Raw genomic sequence first — 11,808 nt, 5'->3', positions numbered from 1 at the left:
ATCCAAGCCACGTCTGCGACCTACACCCCAGCTCACGGCAACGCTGGATCCTTAACCCACTGAGCGGGGCCGGGGATGGAACCCGAGTCTTCATGGAAAGTAGTCGGATCCATTTCTGCTGCACCACCACGGGAACTCCACGACAGCTCATCCTACCGGCAGTTTCCTCTGGCGCCTCCAGAGGGCGGGTCCCTGGTGGCCAGCCCCAGCTTGCGGCACCCCTGCATTTCCTGCCTGCTCCCCAGAGGCGGGGTGGGGTGGGGTGGGTGCCTTCCAGAATTAGTTCCTCCCTCAGCCCTCGCAGTAGCTGCTGCTCCTCTGCCTGTTACTCGTGTAGTCTTTACCCCTTAGCGGTTCATCGCTGTCACTAATCCCGCTATCAAACTTTGCATGTTCAAATCAATCCTGACTGACCCTGATTAAAACAATCCTTCAGGAGTTCCCATCGTGGCGCAGTGGTGAACGAATCCGACTAGGAACCATGAGGTGGCGGGTTCGATCCCTGCCCTTGCTCAGCAGGTTAACGATCCGCCGTTGCCGTGAGCTGTGGTGTAGGTTGCAGACGTGGCTCGGATCCCGAGTTGCTGTGGCTCTGGTGTAGGCCGATGGCTATGGCTCTGATTGGACCCCTAGCCTGGGAACCTCCATATGCCGCGGGAGTGGCCCAAGAAATAGCAAAAAGACAAAAAAAAAAAATCATTAAAAAAATAAAGCAATCCTTCAAAACTCTGGGAGTAGTAGCAGCTGACTGGGGGGCTGGTCTTGGACTTGAACTTGGGCAAGGGTCTTCCTACACAGCGATGGTCACTTGCAGACTGGGCAGCAAATAATTTCCTGGTATCGTTTCCTTTGAACTACTGCTATTTCCTTGGCTGTTGAGTTACTGTTTATCAACAGGTTCATTTCAGAGGTGATCACCAAGTTATTTTATCCTGTTCATCGTGAATACGCTGTTGGTTTTCGTTGGCTTTGGCCTCACCCTCGGCATGCAGAAGTTCCTGGGCCAGGGTTCAAAGCTGTGACAACGCTGGATCCTTAACCTGCTGTGCCACCAGGGAACTCCCAATACTCTGCTGTTATTGTTTTTTTTTTTAATTAAAAAATCTTGTCTTACGTCTATTCTCCCCCCGCTCCCCGCCGCCTTTTCCCTTCCTGTACCAGAAGCATGGACATTAAAGACACATACAGTACAGCTACTTGGATGCTGACTTTACACTGCTCACTCGTTGACAGGTGTTGCCGAAGGGCTGCCCGAGGTGAAACCCCCCCATCCTGTCAACGGGATGCAGATCGACTCAGGGGAAACGGAAATACTCAGAAAAGCCGTGGAGGACTATTTCTGCTTTTGTTACGGTAAAGCTCACTTTAGAGATTCATTCTCTGAACAGTCCACCCTGGAAGTGGGGGGGGGGGCAGTATTAGAGATCATTTTATCAGCATGACTGTCTAGACCGGCTCTGACATTGGAAAAATCCACATTCGCAGCAAGCACAGAGCCAGTTCAGGACCAGATCACGTCTTAGGGAAAACAACTCGGTCTCTTCCCATCCATCAAAACCTCCAGATTCATCGGCCTTCAGTCTTTGCGGAGCCCCCTCCCCACAGCTAAGCAGTTATTAAAGACATTTGTGGTTGGTTCACTCACCAGCCTCATCCTCACTGGTCCCCCTACCTACCCACATCTTTTCACAGGCACGGAGCAGGGATTTAAACAAAAAAACAAAACAAAAAAACCTACGCGGTGCTTGGAAGGTAGATAGTAAGAAACTCTACAGGTGTTGCACCAGTGAGATGAACACTTAGCATCTTGGGGCCTTGACCATCATTCCTGGACAGGTGTGCCCACCTGTCACCTGCGGGTCCCTGTAAGAGATGGATTTGGGGGACCCCCGGCAGAAAGAATCTTAGGGTGTCAGGCTCTGCCTCCCTATGGGAAATGGGGCTCCTGCACCTCGGGGCTGACCAGCCAGTGCAGAGACTGACACAGCCCCGGTGGTGACATGAGGCCACCTGGGCACCACTTTCTACGTAGAAGTTGGCCTGATCTGTACGGTGTGACACAGGGACAGTTAAGTAACCCTGAGTAACCTCAGGGTGCTCCCTGCAGCCCTGGGTGCATGAAGGCAAGTACCCCACATTGTGCAACCTCTGAGAATGGAGAAAAGGACCTACTATTTTCTTTCCTCTTTTTGGAAATGGATTTTTTGGTTAATTTACTTTTTGAAATACAGTTGACTTATGGTATTATATTAGTTTCAGGTCCACAACATGGTGGTTCAGGTTTTTTGTTTGTCCGTTTTTTGCTTTTTAGGGCCACACTCGCAGCATATGGAAGTTCCCAGGCTAAAGGGCTGAATCAGAGCTGCAGCTGCTGCCCCATGCCACAGCCACAGCAACGCCAGATCCGAGCTGCATCTGTGACCTACACCACAGCTCAGGGCAACGCTGGGTCCTTAACCCACGGAGCGAGGCCAGGAATTGAACCTGCATCCTCATGGATACCTGTCAGATTCTTTTTAACTCCCTGGTTCAGTATTTTTATAGATTGTATACCCTATTATTTTATCTTATGTGAAGACTTAAAAACAGTTTATACTTTTTCTTTTGGCCCTTTGGTTGGGAATTTTATTAACCTGAGCTATAAAGGAATAGGACACTTTAAGCTGGTAAAATATCTCCAGAGCCAAATGTCACCAGTTGTGTTTATGACACCGAATGAAACTGACCCGCAGGGTTTTATGCTCGGACCGTTTAAAGATGCTCCGCCTCTTCTTCCAGGTAAAGCCCTGGGGACGACGGCGATGGTGCCTGTTCCGTATGAGAAGCTGCTGAAGGACCAGGCAGCCGTGGTGGTGCAGGGGCTCCCAGAAGGGGTCCCCTTTCAACACCCTGAGAACTACGACCTTGCAACCCTGAAGTGGATTTTGGAGAACAAAGCGGGGATTTCGTTCACCATCAATAGGTGACAGGCTGCATCCCTGCCTAACAGTTGGTTCATTTGGAGATAAACTGACAGCTTAACTTCAGTTAGTTAATTCAGTCCTGTTACATTTAGAAGTTGGTTATTCAGATGTTTAAACTGTCCGTCTTGTGTGTTCACACTGGGTAACAGTACTGGTTTTCTTGCAGGCCTTTCCTAGGTTCAGTGAATCCACCAGGTAAGTGATAGTTTCTTTATTTTTATTTTCATTTCTTGCATTTTAGGGCTGCACCTGCGGCATATGGAAATTCCTGGGCTAGGGGGCGAATCGGAGCTGCAGCTGCCGGCCTACAGCACAGCCACAGCAATAGTGGTACCAAGCCGCATCTGCAACCTACACCATAGCTCACGGCCACGTCAGATCCATAACCCGCTGAGCAAGGGCAGGGGTCGAACCCAGGTCCTCATGGATGCTAGTTGGACTCATTTCCACTGAGCCACAAGGGAAACTCCCAGTGACAACTTCTCATGTTCGGTGACTGCCCTTTGCTGCTCAACCAAGCCTGCTTTTCTTTTTTTTTTAGTTACTCAATGAATTTTATTACATTTATACTTGTACAACAATCGCCACAACCCAATTTTACAGCATTTCCATCCCAAACCCCCAGTGCATCCCCCCACCCCCCCAACCTCTCTCCTTTGGAAACCGTAAGTTTTTCAAAGTCTGTGAGTCCGTATCTGTTCTGCATAGAAGTTCATTATGTCCCTTTTTAAGATTTCACATGAAGTGATAGCATTTGATGTTGGTGTCTCACTGCCTGACTAACTTCACTTAGCATGATAATTTCTAGGTCCATCCATGTTACTGCAATGCCGTTCGTTCTTTCCTCTTAATGGCTGAGTAATATTCCATTGTGTATATGTACCACATCCTCTTTATCTGCTCCTCTTTTCTTAATTACAGTGTAAGTCTGGCACATTCTGAAGCTTGTTTGTGCTTTGCCTTTCCTGTTTGAGAAGATCATCTCTCTGACATTTCTGGCAGGGGGCAGTGGTGACGTTTGCCGAGATGCCACCCCCCCTCCCACCTTCCGTGCAGACCATCCTCTGTGTCCAGCCCGTGGGGGGCAGGAGACCTACCTTGGCCCTCTTGCACAGGAGTGTGAGGACGCTGGGCTGCCTTCCTGGCCTTTAACCACCAGCCGTGGGCCGGGCACTGTGGGGCTCAAGAGCGGGTCTGGGCTGTGTGACCGTTCCTGTGCTTCTGAGCCACATGGTCTGGGAGAAGGAAGGAAAGAGACCATTCAGAGACCCAGGGGTGACCCAGGGTGCCCTCAGGATGGTGGAGGAAACCCCTGAGAGTCCCTGGGAAGAGGGTAGAATTGTATGATCAAAAGAGCTTCCTGGAGGAAATGGCCCCCAAGAAAAGCAGGGTCTCAACACTCAGCTCCCCCAGGAAGCCCACGCCTGTGGTCAGGCAGAAAGCTATGTGCAGGGTGTTTGAGACCAGGTTTGGGAACCCAGGACCCCTCATAATCTCCTTAACATATAATGATGAAGGAACTGAAAAAAAAAAAGTGATTTTACCGGGAGCATTTAGAGATCCACCTATGCCCCCTTCTTATTCTCCCAGATTATTATTCTGGAACGTGGTTGGACATCTTGGGCCATAGCTGTTCCCCAGAGACCAGGTCTAAAGAGGGTGCAGGGCTGAGCCTATGCAGGTGCAGAAACCAAGTGGCCGGGGGTCTCGCCAACCACGAGGCCCACCTAGGGGTACAGAGGGTGATGAGACACGTGTCTGTCTCTGGAGCAGCTGTGAGCTCCTGGAGTCCCCTGGCTCATGTTAACGGAGGGAATGGAGGATAGGGGGTGGCAGGTGACCAGGTGACTGTTGTCCCAGGTGGCTTGTACTGCCGGCTGCTATTATCATTCTCTACAAGGAACCTTGTTGTGTGATAGGCCCTGTTCTAAGCACTTTGCATGTATCAGTCATTCCCCACCCAACAACTGCTTTCAGACAAGGAAACTGAGGCCTGCGGAGGCTTCAGAGCTGGAGGTCACTCAGGCCCAGTCTGATTCTTGGCCCCCATCCTGCCCACACAGACGGCCCAAGCCGGGGCCTGCTTTGCGTCAGTCTCTCCTCGAGGGCTGGTCCATGATGACCTAGAGACGGGAGTTCTGTTCTGTGTTTGCTTCCCCTTTGAGTGTTGTCAGTGTTTCAAGGTGCAGACAGGCGCTAATGTGTGTTTTTTAATTCTTGCATAGGGGGACCAGGGGTGGTGACAGATGCTGTGAGATCTGTGACATCACCAACTGAAAGGTAAGGGATAGATACCAAAAATAAGCCCACATCTAACTGCAAAGTGTTCATTTTCAAACTATGGAATGTCTTCTGTATATTGTTACATACTCTTTTTTTTTGGGGGGGGGTCCAGTTTTTTAGGGCCACCCCTGCAGCATATGGAAGTTCCCGGGCTAGGGGTTGAATTGGAGCTGCAGCCACTGGCCTACGCCACAACCACAGCAACGAGGGATCCGAGCCACATCCTCAACCTATGCCACAGCTTGCGGCAACACTGGATCCTTAACCCACTGAGCAAAGCCAAGGATTGAACCTGCATCCTCATGGAGACTAGTCAGGTTCTTAACCACTGAGTCACAACAGGAACTCCTGTTGCATAGTCTTTCTTTGAAAGGATGTTTGGGATTATGAGACCATTCCATTGACACCTTTAATTTTGTAGCAGATTATTAACAGAGTTCAAGTTGAGGTAGCTGTGCATTCAGTGTGGTGGGAGTGGAGCTATGACGACATGAAGGTCTGGGGAGTGGTCCAGAGAGTGTGTCCCGATGCCTGTGGGTGGTCCTCACCCTGCTGGTCTTGACCAGCCTTCCCTTCTCCTTTCAGTTGTGTCCCCATCAACGTGAAGACAGAACCCATGGAAGATTCCGGTATGTACACTGATACTTGTAGAATCAAGTGTTTTAACCACTTTCTTTTGTTTTTCTTAAAAATAGGACTTTCAATAAACTAGGAATAGAAGGGAACTTTCTCAACTTGATTAAAAAAAATCTACAAAAAAACTTACAGCTAACGTCATATTTAATGGTGAGAAACTAGAATCTTTCCACTAAGATCAGGAATAAAGCAAAGATGTCTCCTCTCATCATTCCCTTCCAACATCATACAGAAAGTCCTAGCTAATGTAATAAGACAAGAAAAGGAAAAAAGAAGTATAGGAATGGAGAATGATCAAATAAAACTCTTTGTTCAGGTGACAGTTTCCATGCCGGAAACCTCCCCCCTCCAAAAAAAAAATGGAGACTAGGGCATTAATTAACCTCAACTGGGGCCTTATTTGCAGAATAATCATGTTTTACTCAAATATCCAGAAAAAAGAGCCTTCTAATTCAGTAAACACTAGGTACCAAGATGTTATTTAGATATAATTAATATTTTCTACAAATGTATATAAATTAGAAATGAGTAAAAATTCTTGAATATACATTTGGAATTATGATTAATTTACAAATAGTTTTCCTTTTTTGGACATATTTTACTGCCTTTTGCACTCTCTCATGTCTTTTTTTTTTTTTTGTCTTTTTGCCATTTCTTGGGCCACTCCCATGGCATGTGGAGGTTCCCAGGCTAGGGGTCGAATCAGAGCTGTAGCTGCCAGCCTACGTCAGAGCCAGAGCAATGCAGGATCCAAGCTGCGTCTGTGACCTACACCACAGCTCACGGCAACGCCAGATCCTTAACCCACTGAGCAAGGGCAGGGACCGAACCCGCAACCTCATGGTTCCTAGTCGGATTTGTTAACCACTGTGCCACCACGGGAACTCCTGCACTCTCTCATTTCTAAATGTTCTATAATCAACATGCACTTCTATGACAATCCATATTGGAAAGAAAATCCCTCTTTGATGGATGAGAGTAACTGATACCCTTCCCTGCCTCTCCTCACTCCTATATTAAGAAGAGAGAGAAATGGCATTAGCTAGAGGGAAAAGGTTAAAGATAGAAAAAAACTTTTTAAAACTCAAATGTTTAGTCAAGGGATGGGAAAATACTGAAAGCATTAAAATTGGAATGGTTAGAAAACCTAAAATAAACAGGTACATAAGACTAAAACTAAAACTCAAACCTAAAAAAAAAAAAAAAAAAAGAAGTGAATCCAAGCTGGCTATACGAGGATGAACTAAGAAATTACTAATGATGAGAAAAGCACTGTGAAACAGTTCAAAATACAAAGTTAAAATTAAATCTAAGGTAATCCAAAAGAAAAAACAATTCAGCATTAAGAAGAAAAGATCAAAAGGCAAAGAGAGACTTTACCTCCAGTGAAACGGAGGTAAGAGCAGCATCGTTGCTGAAGGTGTCAGGTGTGGTCTATACTCAGCTGCCTCCCAGGTCCCTGGATCCCTGGAGCAGGAATGGACCAGTCTCAGAGCCTGACTCCTCCTGGGTCAAATCCCCTGGGTCTCTCCTGGCCACATGTCAACAGGTGCTTGGTAGATGCTCCACCTTAAATGTCAGAGTCTGAAAAAACATGAGTCCATTGTAGTTATTCTAGGTAAAACCAACACAAGTCGACGGAAAGGAGCCGAGTATTTCAGCTAACAGACTTCACCTGTGGCATCTTCGTCATCCCACTCAGACACAATGCGTTTCATACACTTGCCCTTTTAATCAGAGCCTTGGATGTGTTTCCAAGCTCAGATACATTTTGCCGGGTCTCCGTGGGTCCCAGACAATTTCAAACCCCCAAGCCACAGCCTCCTCTCAGACACTGGGAGAACATATGGGGTGGGAGCCAGGGGCTGTCCCTTCTCCCCAGGGGCCTGTTCTTGGATCCGAAGCCTCACCGCCTCCCTCTGCTTCCTCACCAGCTGTTGGGTGGATGGGTGTCTCCCAGGTGCCTTAAGATAGGCCTCTTTTGTTAGGACCTCTCTTTGGAGATGTGGTTTCCTTTCAATAAGAATACACTCCCTAAGAAGTGACTTTCCACTCTGGGTTTCCTAAGAATTGCTTCCAGCTGCCCGCAGGCTTCTGAAAGCTGACCATCCATCCGCCTTACTGCCTGTGATGTCTGTACAGCCCTTGCCACACAGAGCGAGTGTTGAAATGGTTTCGACTTTTGAATCCCCCTGCCCCCCTCTTATTTTGAGAAAATAAGCACTTCATTAGCATTTCAAAGACGTTCTGTATTCTGCCCCGTCAAATCTGCTTCCAATTGCCAACATTTCAGAGTGTTTCTTTGACAGCCCAGCTGTCACTTGTTTATCAAGTGTTTGTTGGTAGAGTCATTAGTGCCTAATCGACTTGGGACTCATGCTTTAAAGTTTTACCATAAATTACAAAAATTATACGCATTTGAAATTTTTTAAAGTCAGAGGAATAGTAAGTACAACTCCTTTTCGCTTTCACGCTCCCCTCTCAAAACTCCATCTCTCTACACCTCAAATTTCACCATTTTAAGGCAAAGCGCTCTTATGAAAATTTCTTCAGATCACTTACAAACACATAAATAGCTTTTTTTGGAAATGCTTAAGTAGAGTGCCATGGATGAACTCTCCTTTAATCTTTCCATCAGACCTCCTGTGCCACTTTGGAAAAATGTCCTCAACTTCCTCTCCCATGTCACTGATATGGCCACTGGCTGTGTCCACTCTGTGCCTCCGTTTTTCTAACAAGTTTTTCTTTTTGATAATCAGATCCTTTAATATCCAAACTCACTTAATATCCAAATATGCTAACAGAACTATTAAAATTTTTAGAAGATGCCCCCCTCCCCAAACTTATCAATTAAGGCTGAACAGTGAAATCCCAGCCTGGGTCACACTTTCTGTTGTTGCTGCTATTAACAGTCATGGGTCAATGACGTGGATGCTTCACTCTCAGTTATCTACTGCTGTGTAAAAAAAAGCACCCCCAAACGTAGTGGCTTCAAACACTGATTTAGTCTTTCTTACCGTTCTGTGTGTTGGCCAGGCCTTCCTTCTGGCCCAGACTGGCTTCGCTCCTGGGGCTGAGGCCTCGGCCGGGAAAGGCGGGCTCCTTTCTCCTTGTGGTCTCAGATCTCCAGGAGGCTCGCTCAGGCTCGTTCTCAGGGCCACTCTGCCCCCAGAACAGCAGGCCCGGGTGCAGGAGCAAGGCTCAAGCCTCTGGCTGGATCCCATTGGTCCAAGCAAGTCACATGGCCAGGCGCAGCTTTAAAAGCTGGAGATTTCCACTTCCAGAAACTTGGAGTGGGGAAGTCACATTGCAAACAGGTGTATATGCTGGGATGGGAGACATTTGTGGCTAAGCTTCACCGTCTACCGCACCTTTCCCTGATAAAGCCCTTGGGTTTTACTAAGGCGGTGGTTTTAAATCCATTCTGTTGTCGTAGGTGAATGAAGACCATCTGTGACGAAAAGAATCGTTACAATATTTCATGCAAATACATGCCCACATTTAGCCACCCTGCAAGGGAAAATGTCCCCCAACTGGAAACTAGCCCTCTTTCTTCTCATCTTCTGTTCCTCCCTCCCTTCATCCCTCTCTCCTTCTTTCCTCTTTTGTGGATTCTATATTTTATACGGAGAAACCATTTGTTCGTAGTGCATGAGTTCCTTTGCTGATTGCCATGTTGCTGTGTTAACCCAAACAGAACCTGGAAAAAATATTAGCCAGTCACCTCTCTCTGTTGGTGGGTTTAGCCTAACATGTAATTTTATAATTTCCATTGCATTCAAAGGCATTTCACTGAAAGCAGCAGCTGTGTCAGTCAAGAAAGAATCAGAAGATCCTAATTACTATCAGTATAATATGCAAGGTAATACCATTTTATAATCTTCTTCTTCTTCTTCCCAAAGTCATCTGCGATGGAAAATTTTAATTAGCACCCATCTTTAAAAGCAGGAAAAGATGAATACAAATCCATGTACACTGACCTAGGATCTAGCCTAGTGTGCTTAGGGTAAACAATTTTACAGTCCCCAGATAGATGGTATTTAGCCTAAATCCATATGACCCTAGGCAAACATGAACATTTCAGACTGCATTTGATTTGAGTTTGTCTATGAAATATTCTGTGTTCTAAAATAGTCTCTCCTTAATCCTCTTCTGTCCAGTTTGTCCCCTGAGATGTTGAAAAAACATTAACAGTTTAAAAAGAAGTGGAGATAAGATAAGTGCTTGTTCTCTTTTTTTTTTTTTTTTTGCTTTTTTAGAGCCGCACCCAGGGCATATGGAAGTTCACAGGCTAGGGGTAGAATCAGAGCTACAGCCACTGGCCTACACCACAGCCATACCACATCTGAGCTGTGTCTGCGACCTATACCACATCTCACGGCCACACCGGATCCCCCACCCACTGGCCGAGGCCAGAGATGGAACCCGTAACCTGATGGTTCCTAGTCAGGTTCTTTTTTGATGCACCACGACGGGAACTCCCTGACGGCCTGTTTTTAGTAGCAGTTGCTTCAATGACAGAGTTCAGGTTCAACTGGGAGCAGGAGACAATTGTTAGCAAATACACACACTTTGCACCGTGGCCCAGGTGGGGTGGTCGTGCAGTTAGCTGGCTTGGTCCTGTACCCAAACACTTAGACTCCTGCTGGACCCCAGCGTGACATCAGTTTGATGATGTGGTACCGTCGTCACTGCGACGCTGTGCGGCGTTCAGATCCTTGCTCCACCTTCGCTCTCCGCTGTGAACGGAGGCCGAGGGCCGGGCGATTTGCAGTTACATCCTCAAACACCATCAGACTGCAAATGCTTCCTACCAAATCTTGGGAATTTTCCTGCAGCATTAGTACACAGCTCTGTTTTACTAGAAAACCTTTTGCAGAAAAATCTGAAGGCAGGCGTTCTCCTGTGGTGCAGTGGGTTTAAGAATGCAGTGTTGTCACTACAGCAGCTTGGGTGGCTGCTCTGGTGAGGGTTCGATCCCTGGTCCAGGAACTTCCACATGCCCCAGGCATGGCTGAAAACAAAAAAAATCTAAAGGCAGAGACCAGGTCTGTTGTAATTGCTCTGTCCTGAGCCAACCCCACCATCCCAGCCCCACTCCCACCTCCTTGTGGCCAATCTCCTTTCCTCTGGGCAGAGGAGCCCTTTTCAATCCATCCGATCCCCCACTTTACCCCGCTCATTTCTTCTTTGAAAACTGGGCTCTGTCCACCTGACCCCAACCCCCCCTCCTCCCGCCATGGTCTGTGGCTCCTTATCACCGTAGAGTCCCAGCTTTCTTCCACATTCCATTCCTTCTGCTCTTCTGACCTCCCTCATTTCATCTGCCTCCCCCACCATCACCCCCCTCGATTCCGCTTGGTCTGTGATTTCCTGAACGTGCCCTGAAGCCGCCTTCCAGGGGCTCGTGTAAAAGCTGATCCCTCCCTGTGACTCCGTTCCTGCCCTGCAGATTCATGAATGCCCCCTTCTTTCTGGGCATGGTCAGAATCTCAGCTCCTGCCGGGAGCCTCCAGCATTTAGCATGACCTGCTGTGTCCCAGTCCTGCTTTCGCTGAGGACTCCCCCAGCTAGTGGCCACTCTGGGCAGGAAACACAGCCTCTTACTCCCAACCAGGGCTTTCTACACACCAGGCTCTTGCAGGTGCTTGAACTGAGCGTGACCCTCACAAACAAGAGTCATAACATCTGTTTCTAAATTACTACGTTTAGGGGGGCTCTTGGTTTTTGTTTTTTTGGGGGTCTGGGAGGGGGACGCACCTGCAGCATGTGGAAGTTCCCAGGCCAGGGATGGAACCCACACCACAGTGGCAACCTGAGCCTTGGCAGTGACAACGCCAATCCTTAACCCCTGTGCCACAAGAGAACTCCTAAATTTCTGTTGTTCTGCACAAGTACTTATAATTAAATCATGCCTTGACTTTCA

The 11,808-nt window shown here is 47.6% G+C and overlaps 1 protein-coding gene and 1 long non-coding RNA gene across 5 annotated transcripts in view; one reads left to right on the top strand and one right to left on the bottom strand.

Annotated features, from left to right (window-relative positions):
• Window positions 1–11,808, top strand: part of LOC100620992 (general transcription factor II-I repeat domain-containing protein 2) — a 55,853-nt gene that overhangs the window by 25,064 nt on the left and 18,981 nt on the right. The window contains exons 4-9 of one of the 3 annotated variants that reach the window (XM_003354512.5): window positions 1,234–1,353; window positions 2,779–2,962; window positions 3,130–3,158; window positions 5,189–5,243; window positions 5,832–5,875; window positions 9,667–9,744. In XM_003354512.5, coding sequence (XP_003354560.3) covers window positions 1,234–1,353; window positions 2,779–2,962; window positions 3,130–3,158; window positions 5,189–5,243; window positions 5,832–5,875; window positions 9,667–9,744 — 510 coding nt within the window. Of the gene's footprint in view, window positions 1–1,233; window positions 1,354–2,778; window positions 3,062–3,129; window positions 4,573–4,611; window positions 5,244–5,831; window positions 5,876–9,666; window positions 9,745–11,808 lie in introns of all 3 variants that reach the window. The other 2 variants (XM_085016899.1, XM_085016900.1) reach the window with 2 other exon arrangements.
• The window catches only part of LOC102167472 (uncharacterized), a 30,211-nt gene that overhangs the window by 2,410 nt on the left and 15,993 nt on the right, over window positions 1–11,808 (bottom strand). For both annotated transcript variants that reach the window (XR_002342329.2, XR_014840347.1), the window contains 3 exons: window positions 8,900–9,333; window positions 7,263–7,466; window positions 4,061–4,198 (listed from right to left, as the gene is read on the bottom strand). This is a non-coding gene — a long non-coding RNA (uncharacterized LOC102167472). The remainder of the gene's footprint in view (window positions 1–4,060; window positions 4,199–7,262; window positions 7,467–8,899; window positions 9,334–11,808) is intronic.

Source organism: Sus scrofa, chromosome 3, assembly GCF_054392235.1.
Source record: "Sus scrofa isolate SSC_HxYL_T2T_F1_AM1 chromosome 3, Sscrofa_HxYL_maternal_Yorkshire_Landrace_v2.0, whole genome shotgun sequence".
In the NCBI taxonomy this organism is placed as follows: domain Eukaryota; kingdom Metazoa; phylum Chordata; class Mammalia; order Artiodactyla; family Suidae; genus Sus; species Sus scrofa.
This window is presented reverse-complemented; position numbering and strand designations above follow the sequence as displayed.